Source organism: Bubalus kerabau, chromosome 3 (genome assembly GCF_029407905.1).
Source record: "Bubalus kerabau isolate K-KA32 ecotype Philippines breed swamp buffalo chromosome 3, PCC_UOA_SB_1v2, whole genome shotgun sequence".
Taxonomy (NCBI): Eukaryota; Metazoa; Chordata; class Mammalia; order Artiodactyla; family Bovidae; genus Bubalus; species Bubalus kerabau.
In genome coordinates, this window is record NC_073626.1 from 98,136,047 (window position 1) to 98,154,619 (window position 18,573).

Here is an 18,573-nt window from a genome sequence, read left to right on the forward strand (position 1 = left end):
ATATTTTAACATCATAAACCAGGGCCTAGATTAAACAGTTAAGAGAGAGATTTATTCTATGAAACTGACTACCCATGAAAGATTAAAAGGAAGATTACATCCCCTAGTAAAGCTAAAAGATCAGATGATTTGCAGAAGGAATTCCTACAGGAACTTGATAATGCACATCCATACTTGCTACTTTGGATCACTGTAATCACCCTTATGTGATTATAGGGAAATATAATGGGTTTAGAATTTTCCTAAGAGTACTGGGCCGGAATTTTTCTGTTAAGGTAATTGGTGAGCAAACATGATGAAGCTGGGCTTTGACCTAATTAGCATCCTCTCCAACCATTCCAGAAAACCAGCCAATGAAAGTTCCTTCTGAGGCCCAGTCAGGACATCTGGTTTATGAGAACACTGTACATAAAGACCAAGGTTACTTTCATGGCTCAGTTTCATAAATTTTTCTCCTTTGAGGTCTTGTAGCTGCTGAAATCTGAAGCTTCTTTTAAATTGTAACCAAAATTAAACTTAGTATGAACAAAAACCTTTGGGGTTCTCAGTGGAGCTTATTTATTGTCCAAACTAGAATAGTCAGGTTGAAAAATCTGTAACTATTCATTTAAAGATGACTTTAGAAAAGTCAAGAAGTCAAGTGTACAGCCCTATTTACAAAGTATTCATTTTATACAATCAGAAGTATGAAGTGATTGTCATATAATTTTTGATAATTTAAAAAATACTTTTTTAGTGGAAAACTCTTCAACAATTATTACCTTGGTAGAAATAATGCTTATTAGTGGTCCTTGAAAAACCCTATTTTAAAATAAAATAATAGTTGGCTGAACCAGAAACTGTGGCCCATTCATAATGTCTGACAGTTTCTCTTTAATCTAAAAAAAAAAGATTGGAGAAAATCTGTCCATGTGTGATTTGAGGGGGGAGGTGTTCAACAAGTGAAACATCAAATTCTAAGAAAAAAATCACTAACTAGATGTTTGGGTCTATATCTCTAACTTGTATTTATTGCTTAATAGAGATCTCTGCTTTTCTGCAAATCCATTGAAGGTTTGTATTAATAATTGGTAATTTCTTGTTCACAGCGTGAATATCGTAAAGACTATGAAAAGTCAAAAACTATCTACACGGCACCTCTCGACATGCTCCCACTCACTCATGCTAAGAAATCTCAGGCAATTGCCAGCGATGTAGACTATAAGCACCTCTTACACAATTACAGCTACCCGCCCGACAGCGTTAATGTGGATCTTGCCAAGAAGGCTTATGCACTGCAGAGCGATGTGAGTAACCAGATTTTCTCTATTCCTGCTATTTAAGGTAGAAACTGAGAAGGGTTTCTAAGCTTAGTGATGTTTTTGGCAATTCTCATAAATGTCTACACTGTCTTCTGTATGCAGCCAATATGTGATGAGAAAATGATCCTGGGGATTCTATGAGAGCACACTCTTCAGAGTTAGAAAGGCCTGGGGTTGGCAGGCACCCCATCATATTGCTTTTGGGAAACTGATCAAACTTGCTGAGTTTAGAGTCCTCCTTATAAAATTGGAATAATATAAAAGAATTGTTGTGATTATTTAAATGCATTCAAAATACTCTTAGCATGGTGCCAGGCCCTGGTGAATTCTCAATAAACATTTGCTAGTTTTATCATCACTATTAGCATAATTATCACATTCATCAGTCAGTAAATTTTGTATAGGTTGCTATCTTGTCTGAAAATAAAATGTATGATTTATCATATTACTTTTTATGATAGCTGGGTTTTTTCCTGCAGATCAAAACATCTTTAGGCAAATCAGTTTGTCTGAGCTATACAACTGAACACCTTGTCCTAACAATTCAATTTTTTTTTAGTGGTAAAATATGCATAACATAATGTTGGCCATATTTACCATTTTTAAGTGTACAGTTCAGCAGCAGTTAATTACACTGTTGTAAAATCAGCCTCAGAACTTTTTCATCTTACAAGAATTAAATCTTATGTGCATTAAATAATCCCCATTTCCTCTTCCCCTCAGCCCCTGTCAACCACCCTTCTACTTTCTTTGATCTCACATCAATGGAATTATGTAGTGCGTGCCTTTTTCTGATTGGCTTATATCATTTAGCATGATGTCCTCAAGGTTCATTCATAGTGTGTGTGTCACAATTTCCTTCCTTTTTGAGGCTGAATAATGTTCCATTTTGCATGTATATATGGTATTTGATTTATCCATTCATCCGTCAGTGAACATTTGGGTAGTTTCCACCTTTTGGCTACTGAGAATAATGCTACAATGAACATGGGTGCATGAATATCTTTAAGGCCCCGCTTTCAATCCTTTTGAGTATATACACAGAAGTAGAATTTCTGGATGATAAAATAGTTCTATTTTTAATTTTTTGAGAAACTGCTATACTATTTTCTATATCAGCTGTACAATTTTACATTCTCATGACTAAAAATTCTATTTTATGCATTATTATCCTTTTGTTTGTTTCATTTTTTTTATGTCTCATCCTCCCAAATAGATCAGTTTTCTCAAAGGCAGGAACCAGTGGTTTCTTGATTTTTCATTCCATTTAAAAGGCCCCCACTGATCTAAATTTTGTATCTAGAGCATATGTTTTAGGTATCATCTATAGCCAGACAACAAGAGTTGGTTAACAGTAGGTTATTATTTTAATAGCATCAAGTAACTGTCCCCCAGATAGGTTCAATTCCAAATGATAACCGCTCTCCATGAGCAAATTATTGAATACAACTATTTTAAAATGCATTGTTAGCTAATGGAGAAACACTCTTAAGCTGACCATTACACGTGAAGGCAATGTGTGTAAACACTTAGTACAAATAATTACTATCAAGTCTTATCAGCAAATAAGCAAAATTATCCATCTTCAATATGGCCTTTAGTGACATAGAAACACAATACTAGTGTTCTAGTGAGCAAACAGATCTGATGATCAAAATATAGCAATTTCATTTGTTCTTTGAAATATAGTTTTGAATTTAGCATTTTCCGGATCGGAATTATAATTCCACATACTTGGGAAATAAGAATGAAGGAGAATATATGCCAACTAGAAAGAACAGTGAAAACCTAAGGACTGTTAAAAATCTCTCCCCAAGGAAATGTTTAAAATAACTTCAATGCATGGAGTAAGGAATCTGGTCAGAAATCTTACAAGCATTTTGGGGGGAAAAATGTTAATGATTTTACAAATAAGGATGGCTCTGAATAAAGAAGTATAACCTTTCTCTCGGTGTTCTAGGTGGAATACAAAGCTGACTACAACAGCTGGATGAAGGGTTGTGGCTGGGTGCCTTATGGGTCCTTAGAAATGGAAAAGGCAAAGCGAGCGTCAGACATTCTGAATGAGGTACAGACATCACCTCTCTGTGTGTCACAGAGACAGAGTTGTGAATGTGCCATGTTAAACTCCCCCAAACCACGGGAAGGGCCTCCTTTACCACCTCATTTTCTGGTATTGTTGCTACAGGAAGAAACCAAATTATCACGTGTTTTCATTATCTCAGTAGATAATTGTACCCCTTCACATCACCAAAGTCATTTATGTTAACCATTGATGGCAGAAATATCTTCAACAACTTTATTGAGGTATAGTTTGCATACCACAGAATTTACATATTTTTAAGTGTACACCTTGACAAGTTTTATTAAGTCCATACAGTTGTATAGCCATCCCCACACAGAATTTTTTTTTTGAATGGTAAACACATCTTTATTTTTCAGAAGCAAGCTAGTGAGTGAGTAATATACTTTGAAATACATAAAGCAGGAGTGAAATCATCATGGTCAAGGGAGGCTGGACTGGAAGTTTGGTTAGGTCACTGGATGTATCAAGAGATTAGTTCAAGGTTGCTTCAATTTTGGCCTTGGGTTTCATGAGATTCCCCCTGCTGCTGCGTCACTTTAGTCGTGTCCAACTCTGTGTGACCCCAGAGACGGCAGCTCACCAGGCTCCTCTGTCCCTGGAATTCTCCAGGCAAGAACACTGGAGTGGGTTGCCATTTCCTTCTCCATTGCGTGAAAGTGAAAAGTTAAAGTGAAGTCACTCAGTCGTGTCCGACTCTTAGCGACCCCATGGACTGCAGCCTACCAGACTCCTCCGCCCATGGGATTTTCCAGGCAGGAGTACTGGAGTGGGGTGCCACTGCCTTCTCCGAGATTCCCCCTACTAGTTAGGAATTGTTTTAGCAGCAGGAAAAAGAATATTTGAAATTATGGAGGCTACTCACATACTTTGCCTTCAAAATAGTTAGGAGGGAGTTGGCTGCTGGCATATATTCAGTGATGTCAGACCCACAATTGAATTTTAAGATGCTAAATTTTTTTTCCCCCCAAAATTCCCACACCCATTTTCGACCCCAGACAATTACAGATCTTCTTTCCATCTCTATAATTTTGTCTTTTCCAGAAATATCTTTTGAATCAGGATTCTTTCACTTAGCGTAATGTTTTTGAGGTTCATCCATACTTCTACATGTGTCCGAAATATGTTTCTTTTTATTAGTAGTATTCCTTTGTATGGCTATATCACATTTTGGTTGTCCAACTGGGCATACGCATATTTTTCCCCCAAAATATGGTGATTGTAAATTATGCATATAATGACAATTATAGAAACACTTTTCTTTGAAGTATTATTGTTCCCTGTGCTATATTCCTGATGACTTTGAAGTAGTATATATATTGTTATTCAGTCTAAAAAGAAACAGTGATGATCCTGGGGTTCTTAAAGCAGTCCCTTCTTTGACAACAGCTGAACATTGCCACTGCTGTAAGGTTTATCTGTCACCCAGGAAGTTAGACCACACAAAGCAGGATCAGAGGTGCCCAGTGAGGGTTGTCTTCCACACCCAAGTTTTTGTTCTTGTTGTTTTGTACTGCTGTTTGTTTATTTTGGGTAGAAACTCCTTTATCTACTCAAGAGAGGTCATTCAGAAGGAGCTCTTCTGGGTTGGTGGTTTTCAGAAATCTGAAGTGGAAAGAGGGGATGCTTCTATATACACAGAGAGGGATTATAATATGCATGAAGGAAGAAAACTAGGAAAAGAATATAGGAATGAGGGTGGCTGATGTTGATAGCTCCCAATTGAGACACCTTCCCACTGTCCCCTCTCCTGTGTCTCTTCAGCACTTTGGTGATAATTTATGTATTAACCACATTAAGGCTTGCAAAGTGAAAGTCCTCCCTTCTTTGTTGGTAACCCAGAGCTGTTGCCCTAGTTCCTCAACTGGAAAACTGTGACAGGGAAAATGGCACCCCTGAGAGCTTCTAAGTGTCATGTAAAACTACTCCACTTGTCCTTGCCTCTTTTCTGTTAATCCTTTAGAAAGCTCTGTGAGGTTTCAGGATTCTACTGATCTGACAGTGCCTTCTTTCATATCATAAGCAAGAAATTAAGAGAGTGAAGTCGGTTCCTGAAAGTTGTATTGGTCTGTACTTTCCCCAAACAATTGAAAATTAAAACGAATCGCTTAAAATGCTGGCTTTTGTATTGTATTCATTCCCCCTGCACCTACCCAAGACAACAAAAAATCTAGTATTTTTACATTTTAAAAATCAGGAAAAATTCTTGTCCCTACAAAATGAATTTGTAAGATTTTGATACATATTAGCTTTTGGTGAAAGTAATATTCTTTTTGTCTTTTTAATTCATCAAACAGAAAAAATATCGCCAACATCCAGATACTCTCAAGTTTACTTCAATTGAAGATGCTCCAATTATAGTACAATCTAAGATTAACCAAGCCCAGAGGAGTGATGTAAGTGCTAATTCTCTCTGTATTTAAATGTTAACTAATACAAATCTATGTGTATTCCAAATGTAATGATCACTGTACTTATCACACAATCTAAAGAGACTTGAGTATGTGAGCAACAGTATAATCCCTCAGCTTTTCATTAATAAAAGTCACACCCTATTTATATCTTTAGAAGATTGTGTATTTTGTGCTGACAATTTTTTTTAGCACAATTATACGTTGCTTTCCAAGGACAAGGTAAGAGGGACTTCTTTGATAATCAGAAACACAAACTTGTATCTAGGAAAGATTAGGAAAGTGAATGTAGATACTATATCATATGAAGGAGTTACTATTTTAAGTCAGAGTTAACACAAAAATCATGCTTAGTAAAAACTATCCCTAAGTTCCGTTAGTCACTCACTGCTCACAAAGTATAATATAGGGAGTTTGTGAATCCTACCCTATTATCTTTTCCTATGCTCAAAAAAGTGTCTGGAGGTTATCTTTGTCATTGGGTCACCTCCCTGGGCTTCTAGGTAGGTGCCCCACCTCAATCTGGAGGTTCTTATCTCATACCAAGGGACTTTTGCCAAGGCTAAACTGGCACTAAGATCAGACCCTGTGCAATGGCATAGGAGACTTAAATGCCTACAGATATTTTCAAGTGAATATGGAGATGGCTCTGAGTGTGTGTTTCATAAAAAACTCCTCTATGCAGTGTGATCTGCTCAGAAATTTTCCTGTGCCATTAAACACTTTCCTGTACTTTATTCATTTGTTTATGCTTTGTATTCCCTTTCAGGTTGCCTACAAAGCCAAAGGAGAGGAAGTTATTCACAAGTACAGTCTGCCAGCAGACCTGCCCCAGTTCATTCAGGCTAAAGTCAATGCCTACAATATCAGTGAGGTGTGCACGAGGGTTCAGTTGCTCATGGAGGGTTAAGCCTTTTCTGCATGTGGTCTGAGTTATCTTCAAATGACATTTTTCTTGCAGAATTTGTACAAAGCAGACTTGAAAGATTTGAGCAAGAAGGGATATGACCTGAGAATTGATGCGATTCCCATCAAAGCTGCCAAAGCAGCCAGGCAGGCAGCAAGTGACGTAAGTCCAGCTGGTGGTCTCCTGTGTGTAACCAGAAAATGTGGGTTGGTGGGCTTGTTACCCAAGTTACCACGTCTGGTGTCCCTGACTTGGAGCAAGCCAGGCTGAAACAATTCAGGAAGGAAAATTCTCTAAACAGATCTGAATTTTCTTGGGGGTAAGGATTTGTATAACCTTGAGTGATCTGTTCTAATCAAGCCCCCTAATTTTAAATTCTCTTTTATAATTCTGCACAAATTCATGTCATTCCTCTGATAGATATAAAGAAGTTACTTGCTATTTACATCATCATAACCTCCTGATGGTAAACTTTTATCTCAAAACTTGCTTAATTTCTATGAATTCTCTCTTTCCCATACCTCTGTTTTTACTTCTTTGCGTCTACAGACTGATGAATGGACTTCCAGTGCCGGAGCCCCTAATAGTCAGTCATTAGGTTTCATTAAAGTCAAGACTTGTTTTTCTTATCTTATTTCAATCCAGATGGGAATTGAAGTCACTTCCTCTGTGAGATGTAAATAAAATGGCCTCAAGGCCTTTCCTGCTGTCCTGCCAGAAGTAGGATGCCCTCCCCACCATTGCTACTTTGCCTGAGGCTTTACCTTTCTGACCATCTCAGGCTCCTGATTTGCACAGGATGGTTTTGCTCTGGCTCAGCTGGGCTCTCCTTCCCTGGACTTATTCTTTCTCCTCTGCACGATCCAGAGATGGAACACAGCTGCTGCTGCTTAGTATCCTTCCAAATCCCAAGCACAACTTGACTGACTGACTGATGTGAAGTTAACACTGCCCCAATGTAAATACACTAAGATTGAATAATGGAAGTCTATGTCCTAAAAGCCCTGCTCCAGGATTTCTCATTGATCTCATTTCTCTGTGGTGTTCCCTTCCAGCCACCCCATCCCAACATTCACACAAACTTTCCTTCATGTCTCTGCTTCTCAGCTTCCTGGGCTTCTTCCCAGGTCTCCTCAAGGAAGCTCAGGTCTCTCCACTTTATTATTCAGAGTCAATTAGTGTTGCATATTACTTGTTCTGGGTCTGCTTTTGAATATCCAAAGACTCATTAAAATTGTACTATTACTAGTAAGATTCTTCTACTACTGCTCCTAAAATAGCTAGGTATTTGGTTTTAGAAGCATAGTATAATTGGTGGAGATTGTGAAATATTTGGGCTTCCCTGGTGGCTCAGACGGTATAAGCCACCAGAGGAGTCCAAATATTTAAGTTTTCATTGTCTCTATCACTGTCCAAGTGGAAAAGAACTTGTTTTACTTTGTCACTGATGTGGATTATAGTAACACCCCCACCCCAACCTCTCTTGGGTAGCAGAAGCAACTACAGGCAACCAAATGGACTCATTTAATTTTAATTTTACCAGGCTACATTGCAAATATATACAGGCCAATATCAAATTGTTTGGTTATGAAAATAATTTCTGGGGAGCTCAGTTGCTTCAAATCACTGTCTCAAATGTTCAGTAAAATCTTCCTAACTTAAAATATATACCCACCTTTTTTTCCAATAGGTCCAATACAAAAAAGATTATGAAAAAGCCAAAGGGAAAATGGTTGGCTTACAAAGTCTCCAAGATGATCCTAAACTGGTTCATTATATGAATGTGGCCAAAATACAGTCAGACCGGGAGTATAAAAAAGACTATGAGAAGACAAAGACCAAACACAACACGCCCCATGATATGGTCAACATTGTGGCAGCTAAGAAAGCTCAAGATGTTGCCAGCAATGTCAACTATAAGCATTCACTCCATCACTACACCTACCTGCCTGATGCCATGGACCTGGAGTTGTCTAAAAACATGATGCACATACAGAGCGATGTAAGTGATGTTTATTCCACGAGACAGTCTCCCTCTAAGGTGGGAGCCTTGTGAGAGAACCCACTGCCTGGGGCACTCACTCCTCTCTTCCTCTTTTGCTGTAGAATGTCTATAAGGAAGACTACAACAACTGGATGAGAGGCATAGGCTGGGTACCCATTGGCAGTCTGGAGGTAGAAAAAGTTAAAAAAGCAGGTGATGCCCTGAATGAAAAGAAGTACAGGCAACATCCAGATACCCTCAAATTTACCAGCATCGTGGACTCCCCAGTTATGGTCCAGGCAAAACAGAACACACAGCAAGTCAGTGATGTGAGTACAACAAAACCGAGCATGCAAGAGGATGGAGGGGCTTTAAAAAAATCAGCTTGCCATTTTTATTCTCTGGACAAATTTGAAAATTTTATTCTGTTCCTTTTAGAATTATTTATTTAAAAATAATAATTATAATTATTTTTACTTTGGATACTAACATTTTCTATTTTGCTTTTTTCCTTTTTTTTAAACATCTTCCATTTCTAACTGCCTCGAAATTCTGTGTTATTGAATAAATTTGACATAGTACAAAACATTCTATTCTTAAATCCCCACATCTTATTGTGGCAAATTCATCATAGTCCATTCTATATAAAGATTTCTGTATTTGCTTTTCCTATGTAAAATATTAATACAGTGAAATAATACACAAGTAGTTGATTTTGCACCTCAGAAATCATCATACACAATTATTAGACTTTACTTATGTCTTGGCAGAGATTAGTAAATTGTTTGCCTGCCTGTCCATGAACAATGTATATGCTCTGGCTAAACATAGATCTAAAGGAAATTTTGGTGTATGGAAGAGTAATAAAGGGACATCAAAAGCACTCACTCATTAATTCAATGAATGAATGTTTTTGAATACTTTTGTATTATGTGCTGATGATATAAAGATGGATGAGAATGAGTAGGATGTAGGATAAAACAAATACAGGACAAGAGTATAAGACAGAAGCATGGATAGAAACAGCATCACCATATAGAGAGACATGTTACAGGAGAGGCAGTGCTAAGTAGGTACAAGGGGAGAGAGCAACTCCTTGCCAGAGCCTCTCTGGCAAATAAGAAATGCCACTTTCCTGACAAAACGAAAAACATGACTGTCAAGAACTAGTGAATGGAAGGACAGTGAAGGATGACGAATCCAGGATTATAATCAATTATTGAAGGTCTTGCATGCTAATTCATAGTCTGGACTTCAGTGGGTAGGTAACAAGAAGTTCTGAAGATGTTTAATCCATGGAGTTCTATAATGAGATCTGTGTTTTAAAAGTAATTGGCAAAAAATGCCGAGGTTGTATTGGAGAAGGGAAGGACTGGAGGCAAGGAGATGAATTAGAAAGCTGCTACAGAAATTCAACAGAAGCCTTATTTGGGCTTAACTCAGGCAATAGCTGTGGGAAAGGAAATGTTTAGAAGATGAAATTAATGAGACTCTCAGAATGAGTAGAGATGGTTTCTAAAGGCAGTGAGGAAGAAGTGAAGATAGCTCTTAGATTCCTGCAAGGAATTATTTTGTATTTGGGTGGGGATTCATTTAGATATTAGTCATTTCAGATTTTACTTGTGATACATGTACACTGGTTTCCATATGGTATTCCATGCTAAAGAAGTAGCTGCTAAGTCACTTCAGTTGTGTCCAACTCTGTGCGACCCCATAGACGGCAGCCCACCAGGCTCCCCCGTCCCTGGGATTCTCCAGGCAAGAACACTGGAGTGGGCCGCCATTTCCTTCTCCAACGCATGAAAGTGAAAAGTGAAAGTGAAGTTGTTTGGTCGTGTCTGACCCTCAGCGACCCCATGGACTGCAGCCTACCAGGCTCCTCCGTCCATGGGATTTTCCAGGCAAGAGTACTGGAGTGGGGTGCCATTGCCTTCTCTGAAAGAAGTAGAGGTATACACAATAAATGATAATCAAGAGATGAAAAATCTGCTTGAGATTCTGATTCTGTTTTAGTTTTAGAAATTAAGCAATTTTTTTTTAATTATCGAGAGGAGGACACAGTACGATTCCTATGCCACACATTTTGATGTCTTTCAGACATCTTTAAAATGACAAAATAGGGCAAATTTGAAGTTGTAAACCTTTTGCATATGCTAGATTTACATGTAGGCACCTTTACATTATGAGAAAATTATTATGTGCCTTACTGATATGATTTATAATAGAAAGTTTTTTAGCAGAATTGACTCATTCTAGCTAACTTTTTCTAAGAATAAAAAACAAACGAACAAAACACGAGACTGTAAGAACTACTAACTCTAATAATAAAAAAATGACTTTTTTCTGGCTTTAGTGAATTGTTTTATCCATGTTAGGATTTCACATTTGAACTCAATTTTTATTCATTTCTGTCAAGCAAAGATTTCAATTTTCTTGGGATTTTTTTTCTTTCCAATACAGAGGCTGTTGTGTTTTCCTTAAGATATCAAGATCTTGAGTTTCTTAAAATAGGAAGATGCCTTTGATCATTTTAAACAATAGAAATAGTGGGAGATTATGCCAAGAAAAACTCCTTTAAGCATGTGATTAATATATTTTCCTTTTTCTACCATCCATAATGCATTTTATTTTTGTGACTATGTGTTGTAGATCTTATACAAAGCTAAAGGAGAAGATGTGAAACATAAATATACGATGAGTCCTGATCTTCCTCAGTTTCTTCAGGCCAAGTGCAATGCTTACAATTTAAGTGACGTAAGTATGGTTTGTGATGGGGTGTGAAATCCAGACCTGATAATAAAATAACAGAATTTTAGAGTATGACAAGGCCTTGACAATTTAGGTCAATTTTCTCTATAACCCTGTTAGATCATACCTCATAATGATTGTTCTGAACTTCCTGAGTCGGCCTCTTCAAGTGTGGTGGTGGTGGTGGTTTAGTCTCCTGAATTGTGGGCGGATTCTTTACTCCTGAGCCAGTGTGTACTAGGACAACTCTTAGGGGATACCCTTTTTCTTTGTTTAGACCTCAACCCCTATTCCTCTCATTTTCCTAGTTTTGCACTTGGAGGAATTTTTTAATCCTCCAGAAAAATAAGGATAAATGATTTTTTTTTTTTTTTAACCAATAACCCTAAAATTTTTAAAGCTAACTACAGGTCTTCCTTGGATCTTTCTTTCATAAGATGGAACAATTTCATTTTCTCCAGTTGGTCCTCACATACTGTGGTTTCTAGAACCTTGATTACTCTCCTGGATCCATTCCAGTTTCTCAGTGTCCCTCTTCAATATGTGCCTAAACCAGACTCGGGTGAATAATTAGTACGGAGTCTAGTAATTTTATGCTGTATAAAGTATGACATTTTGCTAAAGTGACCTTTTTTAAGTTGAAATATAGTTGGTTTACCATTAGTGTGACTTCTCAAAACTGTATATGCTATAGGAGATTCTTCTAGCTTATCTCTGGGAAAGAACAAAACAATCCCAGCTGTTGAGGAATCACTGTGGCTAATTACTCCGCAGCATGCCGACATCTTTTTCCTTTTCCATCCCAGGTGTGTTATAAACGGGACTGGCATGATTTAATAGCCAAGGGCACCAATGTGCTGGGTGATGCTATCCCCATCACTGCAGCCAAGGCATCGAGAAACATTGCCAGTGACGTGAGTAAAAACTCTGGGTGAAATCTTGGTAGATTGCATTTTTTAAAAATAATTAAATAGGTGCTTGTTAAAGTGATACCACGTTGAAAACAATATGTTGAATTAATGACATTGAAATTCTCCACAAATACTGCTTTGAAAACCTGTCACTTTTTCAATAATTTGTGATTCTTTTCAGTTGACTCCACTTGGTACAGCTGTCATAAATCTGAAAGCAGCTTTCTCCTCTGATTCATAGCCCAAATTACCTTTCCTGACACATTTCACCGCTCCCATTTGTTTTCAAGGAGAACACCCTGACTGACACTAACATGTTAAATTCAGATGACTGTCTGCATTATAATTGTATTAAGAAGGTTGAGAAGATGTTAGATAAAATGGATAGATTTTATAAACCAAATGTAAAAAGCCCATTTTTCTAGAATATAATTTTGATTTATTTCATCTATAGTAGAATTGATACCCATTTCATCTGTAATAGAAAAAAAATATACACTTGACTTCTTCCCATCATTGAAGAACAAAATTTTCCCAAAGCATGCACACCCATAGATTTCACTGTCATGCCCTATTCCAGTGGCTACAGTTTCTTTTTTAACTTTTTACTTTGTATTGGGGGATAGCCGATTAACAGACAATGTTGTGATGGTTTCAGGTGAACAGTAAAGGGACTCAGCCATACATATACATGTATCTATTCTCCCCCAAACTTCAAAGAGGCTACAATTTTGGTTTGAGACAAGAAAAGAAAGGTGCCACATATACAGACCATGTAGAAGATAGGGTATAAGAATTCTACAGCCTTCCATGTAGGGCTGGTACTGAAAATGTGTTCCTCAAAGGTTTGCCCATCACTATGAAATCTAGTTTAAGGAGAAGTGAAAGTCTAAAATATGACATTATCATTTCTCTTTTTAGCTCTTACATAGAACTTTTTCTAATATGTCTAGAAATCACTGGATAATCCTCTTGCCTGCTAAACTGTTGTTTATAAATCAGTGCTTAAATGGCTGGAGCAGAGCATCTTCAGAGTTTGGGTAGATTTGAATTCTCATACATAAAAATCGAGGGTTTGATCTATTACCTGGAATATAACTTAATCTATACCCCATTGCCAATTTTACCTGTGAGAGACCTCGGACAGCAGAGCTTTTGCAGTTAGGTTTCTACTGACGGGGAAGAGGCTCAGTGGTTTCTCCCGTATTCTTCAGTTCCTCAATTCATCTGCACTGCTTCAGCAGTGAGCTCGGAGAGTAGCTGCTGAGAAATGGGGTTGGATGAAAGCCCAGCTACTTACCTGCCTATGCAGCAGCCAAGTTGATGCCACTTAAAAGAAGAGGTTTTTTTTTAAAAACCATATGAAGTTAACCTGAGACAACATAGTAATATTTTCTATCCTCCACCCCAAAGAGATATGAGTATAACCATCTTTCATGTAGAGTTCTTTAGAGTTTCTTCTGCACCTGTTGTATACATATCACTGGGCCAATCAGAATAGAAAACAAAAGTATTTCTAGTATTCTGTGATGGTGAACTAACATGTTGGAATAGGAAAATTCACAACCTTGGAAAACTAGGAGAGATTGGTCTTACATTTTGGAATGTGTCATGTTTATATTAAGTATGAAAACTCAGTGGGCTTTATATAAAGTTTAACATGCAAATCATCTATAGAATTCAAAACAAAGAAACGAAACTGGTCCTGAATTTATCAGGACACTCATTTATAACCTAGCACTGCTGGAAATAAATGCTTTCACTCTAAACTTTCTCAGGTTGGAGGGTGTTGGGTGGAGGTTGTAGAATGCATTTCTTGTGTAGTCTTTCTGAAAGTGATAATATTCTTTGTGTGTGAATATACTTGCTGCACCCAATGTTTCCAGTGCTTAGGACTCTGCTAACCAAATTTTTCCTCTGCAGTATAAATACAAGGAAGCTTACGAGAAGGCAAAGGGAAAGCAAGTGGGTTTTAGAAGCCTCCAGGATGATCCCAAGCTGGTTCACTATATGAATGTGGCAAAGTTACAGTCTGATCGTGAATACAAGAAGAACTATGAAAACACCAAGACCAGCTACCATACCCCTGGGGACATGGTTAGCATTACTGCTGCAAAGATGGCCCAGGATGTTGCCACCAACGTCAACTACAAGCAGCCGATACATCATTACACATACCTACCTGATGCTCTGAGTCTTGAGCATATCAGGAATGTGAATCAAATTCAGAGTGATGTGAGTATGTATAATATAGCAGACCTAGAGATGTTTGTAATAAATGGGCGATCATTTCTTCCTATTTTAGTTAGACTTTGCAATACAATAAGATATTTGAAAAATGCACTTTAAAATACACAATCATTGAAACAATAAGAAAGGCGTGATAGGCAAGCTGTGTTTTACTAGCTTTCTGTATTCTCATCACAATCATTGACATCTTTATTAACTTATGGATCAAATATAGTGCCATATTCTAATAAGTATGTAAGCCACCTTGGTTCTCAACAAGAGGGAATGGTTGCTCCTGGTGTGCCTGATTCAATGGTGATATGTACAATGCAAAATATGAGCATTCTCTATTCTTTCTGAATTCAAGAAGGTCTTTTTGTTTGTTTTAACTCAAGGTCACACTCTCATATATGTGTCTCTATATAGGGAGTCATCTATAGTGAACCAGGAAGGTTTTGTGATTGCAGCATGACTCATGGAGAGCTATATGAGGAAGGTGTTTAATATTCAGGGCATTTACTGCTGCAGGAGCCAGGTTTTTATAAAAATTGTCCTTGGTAAAAGGAAGAAATGGTGTTCATTTATTGTTGCTCAATGAGAATGTCTCTCTCACACTGAGATAGAGGGGCCTAAGTGAGCAGTGTGGGTGAAATGCAAAAGTTGTGAAGTTTTCAGTGAAATCAAAGGGAAAGCCCAATTTATTGTCAAAAGAGGCACATTTTTTAAGCAGTACCTGTGGAAATATGTGTCCTGGATTCCCTCTTGGAATGTATAATGCACTCTTTTGAGTATAATGACAGACCTGCTTTTTCTTATGATCAAATTCTGAGTAAGAAGCTCTGTGGCAGACAGCCAAGAGAGCCACTGCAGAAACAAGCATGCTGACAGGCTGCTCTTCCTTCCCCCTGGATAGAATTGCAGATTTCCGGAACGTCCCTTGAATGTGCTCTAGGATATCTTCTCATCTGAGATTACTCTCTTACAGAATGTATATAAAGATGAGTACAACCACTTCTTCAAGGGCCTTGGATGGATACCAATTGGTTCTCTGGAGGTTGAGAAGGTCAAAAAAGCAGGTGATGCATTAAATGAGAAAAAGTACAGACAGCACCCAGATACCATCAAGTTCACAAGTGTGCCTGATTCCATGGGCATGGTTTTGGCTCAGCACAACACAAAGCAGCTGAGTGATGTAAGTGGTTTCCCCTCAAATGGTTTTGTCTGTGAATAACCCCATGACCAGCTACTCCACTGTCCTTCTTAACTCAATCCGTGAGTGTGCATCTGTGTTAGTAAATCAGCTGCTTTCAGAGCTATATTCAAAGGGTTTTACCTTTGAAGCAACTTGGGACTTGAAGAAGAACAGGGAGGAGAGAAGGAAGATGTTCCAAGTTTGCTTTATTTTCCAAATGTGGAGAGTCTGTGTTGTTCATAAGCAGACCCCTACATTATCGATGTGAAAAGAAATTATCACTATTATCATCTGTGACCTAGTCTGAATTGCAAACCCAAGATATTTATTGCTCTAAGTTGCAAGAGTTCTACCTAGGTAAATGAGAAGAAGGCTAATTAATATCTTAATCTTTTTGCCAAAAAAAAAAAAAAAAGAAAACCATAGCCTGATACTCTGAGAGAGGCCTCGAGGGAGGGGTGAAGTAGTTTACTTTCAGAGTCGTCTGGAGTCTCCTTTCTAAGCTCAGGTCTATCTGGACCCTTTTTCTTAGTCAGAGGCTAATAACAATGCTGTGTTTCACCTCATTTGATAAGTTCAGAGTCATGTTATGATACCTCCACCAGAAAGAGAGTGGTAAGTAGAAAACAAAGGAGGGAAGAAATTATGTGTGTTTGGTCCCAGATATTTGAAGACGGGAAATGCATTCTTTGGCTCGGATTTGAGGGTTAACTGTGGATTTTATTTCTCAGACGAGTTCCACATTACCACAGATGTTTCAAGATTAATTCAATTTTAGTGGCACTAAAGGGTATAGATTCTTGCAACTTCTCTTGTACTGACAAAGTGTCACTTTTCCCTGTGTTTTTCCTGTTAGCTAGGAAAACCCTACCCTTAGTTTATGAACTCCCAATAAATGCCATCAAATCTCCTTAGTTACTCAAGCTTGAAACCTGGCAGTCACTGCTGATGCCTCGCTGTGTGAACCATGCGACCAGTGCATCTGCTGGGTTCCCGCCCCACTCTCTCAGCCATCCTGTCGCAGCACTTCCGTCTTTCAGCTGCCACCAACCCTAGTTCTGGTCCCCATCTGTCTCATGTGGGCAACTACAGTAATCCATTATCTGGACTCCCTGCCTGAGGTCCCACGTGACAACCAAAAAGACTATCTTAAAACACGAATCATGTCCTTCTCATACTTAAAGCCTGTTAGTATCTTCTCCTCGAACTCAAAATCTAAACTTGTTAACTTGGTTGAAATGAAAAGGCCCTCAGCTCTGTGGCCCTGCCCTCCTCCTGTCTAATCCTTCTGGGACCCCCTCAGAGCCCTCTGTGACCCTCAGTCCCTCAAGCTGGCCGTGCCTTTCCAGACCCAGGACTCTGAATGCTCCTCTTCTGCTCAGACCCTTCCCCTTTCTCCATGTTTGAGTATCAGTGGTACCTTTCTAGAGAGCCTTTGATGTCCCCTTTTGTTTCTTTCCTGAAGTTATTTTATTTACACCACAAATTCTAGCTCCATCTTGCAGTTTGTTTTTTCTGTTTCCTCTACAAGACTATAAACTCCAAGGTCAGCTTTTATTTATTTATTAAATAAACTTGAACACTTTAAACACAGGACCTACCACACTGCCAATGATCCCATACCACTGTGCAATAAATATTGGTGGAATGAGTGAATGAGCATGTCTGTCAACACTCCCTCTGCATGATAGAGTAGCTAACTGCCTTGTAAATGGAAAATCACAAATAATAGTCTTCTTTTTTAAAGGAACGTGTGCTAGATGAAACTTACATTATGTTAGCTAACACAGTGTGCATGCTGCCTCCTTGTTTTTAGTTGAACTACAAGGTGGAGGGAGAGAAAGTGAAGCACAAGTACACTATGGACCCCGATGTGCCCCAGTTTATTCAAGCCAAGGTCAATGCCTACAACATGAGTGATGTGAGTATTTGGCTGGGTGCCTGTCTTAGTATTGCATCAGGGGCCTCCCCTTTCCAGCTCTGTGTAACTCCAGCACTGAGAATTTTAGAGGAAGCCAACTGAGTGTGGGCCCTTGAGTCTGTTGGAGAAGATCATTGACAGGACAAGACTATCGGGTGATCCTGGAGCTGGACCTGGGCGATTGGAGGCTCCTTATCCCACTCCTATCCTTGGAATGTACATTCTGCCCACTGTTCCCACAGTGGGAGCCATTTTCAAGGACGTGGCCTTGAGAGACCAATGTGTTGTTGAGACCACTCGGGACTGAATCTAGTTGAGGCCTAAATAAACTAGTATGGCTCTGGTGGGCAGTTGCAAAGATTTGTTTGTCTTGTGACTGCCCAAAAACACTCACCAATTTCCCTTGTTTATTAAACCTGTCACCTACCAAGCTGGAGAGTTTAGCCTGTTTCTTAAGTTTCTCCTTGCCCTCCTTGTATGGGGACAAATTTGCAAATCAATAGTCTCCAGATTGGATTCTTATCATAGAATATGAGGCTAGAGGTAGCATTCATTTCACTTAATGCAGACTTTTCCCAACTGTGGGCCATGATTCATTAGCTGTTAAATCAGTCTGGTAGTCTGTGTTCCATTTTTTAAGAAGTGAAAGAAATTAGGACAAACAGATTGGAAAATCAGGAGTGCACAATCTGTAGTAATTGTTAAGTATTGCTATCTCTGACTTTTGGCTATTTGTTAAACTTCTAAAAATGCTCACCACAATTTTCTTCAGAAAGTCTTTTTTTGTATGTGACTAGCATCTCTCTTGGATACTTAATTAGTGGTGATGTTTAAATGTACTATTATGAATTATTTCATTTTGCTTTTAAATCAAATTGGTAAATTC

At 38.4% G+C, this 18,573-nt stretch overlaps 1 protein-coding gene across 20 annotated transcripts in view; it reads left to right on the forward strand.

The window, feature by feature from the left end:
- The window catches only part of NEB (nebulin), a 218,335-nt gene that overhangs the window by 38,116 nt on the left and 161,646 nt on the right, over window positions 1-18,573 (forward strand). For all 20 annotated transcript variants that reach the window (XM_055572601.1, XM_055572582.1, XM_055572581.1 and 17 more), the window contains exons 28-39: window positions 1,089-1,286; window positions 3,262-3,369; window positions 5,682-5,780; window positions 6,565-6,669; window positions 6,757-6,864; window positions 8,393-8,704; window positions 8,809-9,015; window positions 11,336-11,440; window positions 12,241-12,348; window positions 14,269-14,580; window positions 15,560-15,766; window positions 17,583-17,687. In XM_055572601.1, coding sequence (XP_055428576.1) covers window positions 1,089-1,286; window positions 3,262-3,369; window positions 5,682-5,780; window positions 6,565-6,669; window positions 6,757-6,864; window positions 8,393-8,704; window positions 8,809-9,015; window positions 11,336-11,440; window positions 12,241-12,348; window positions 14,269-14,580; window positions 15,560-15,766; window positions 17,583-17,687 — 1,974 coding nt within the window. The remainder of the gene's footprint in view (window positions 1-1,088; window positions 1,287-3,261; window positions 3,370-5,681; window positions 5,781-6,564; window positions 6,670-6,756; window positions 6,865-8,392; window positions 8,705-8,808; window positions 9,016-11,335; window positions 11,441-12,240; window positions 12,349-14,268; window positions 14,581-15,559; window positions 15,767-17,582; window positions 17,688-18,573) is intronic.